The 535-nt window shown below is 62.8% G+C and overlaps 1 protein-coding gene across 4 annotated transcripts in view; it reads right to left on the reverse strand.

Annotated features, from left to right (window-relative positions):
• Window positions 1–6: 6 nt before the first annotated feature.
• The window catches only part of KIAA0895L (KIAA0895-like ortholog), a 12,130-nt gene continuing 11,601 nt past the window's right edge, over window positions 7–535 (reverse strand). For all 4 annotated transcript variants that reach the window (XM_014947701.1, XM_014947687.1, XM_014947679.1 and 1 more), the window contains one exon: window positions 7–453. In XM_014947701.1, the coding sequence (XP_014803187.1) occupies window positions 289–453 (165 nt within the window). In that variant the 3' untranslated portion in view covers window positions 7–288. The remainder of the gene's footprint in view (window positions 454–535) is intronic.

Consider the following 535-nt stretch of genomic DNA (forward strand, 5'->3'; position numbering starts at 1 on the left):
TCTCCGGCTCCCCGAAGCCACGCGGAGCCGCACAGCCCTCCCCAAAAATACACAGGGGATGGTGTCTGGTGGGGGGGGGGACACACACATCGACACTAATCACACCGGCCCTCCCGGCCGTGCTACCCTACACAGCAGAACATGCACAACGGCCGCCCGGGCGCAGGGGTGGCCCAGGCTCTGCCCTTCTCCAGGCTCCAGCCCCAATCAATACCCAATAAACGGCACCAGTTACGACCTCGGGGAGCTGCTTTTTTTTGGGGGGAGGGGGCGGTGGGGGGTTGCCCCTCAGTCAGGCAGCAGCTGCTCCAGCTCTTCCTCGTTCAGGCCGTTGGTGGTGACGATGTGGTCCAGCTGCTTCATGTACCTCTCCAGGTCCTGCATGAAGTGGGGGATGCGGGCTTTCTCCAGCACCCCAAATTTCTTCAGCCGATTCACATCCTCATAGGAGACCTGATGGGAAGAGGGGAGACAGGGATCGGCATCCAGCCCATCCAAGGAGGGGGATCTGCCCCCCACCCGCCGGGTGTCATGC

Source organism: Calidris pugnax, unplaced genomic scaffold, assembly GCF_001431845.1.
Source record: "Calidris pugnax isolate Ruff unplaced genomic scaffold, ASM143184v1 scaffold30, whole genome shotgun sequence".
Classification (NCBI taxonomy): Eukaryota; Metazoa; Chordata; class Aves; order Charadriiformes; family Scolopacidae; genus Calidris; species Calidris pugnax.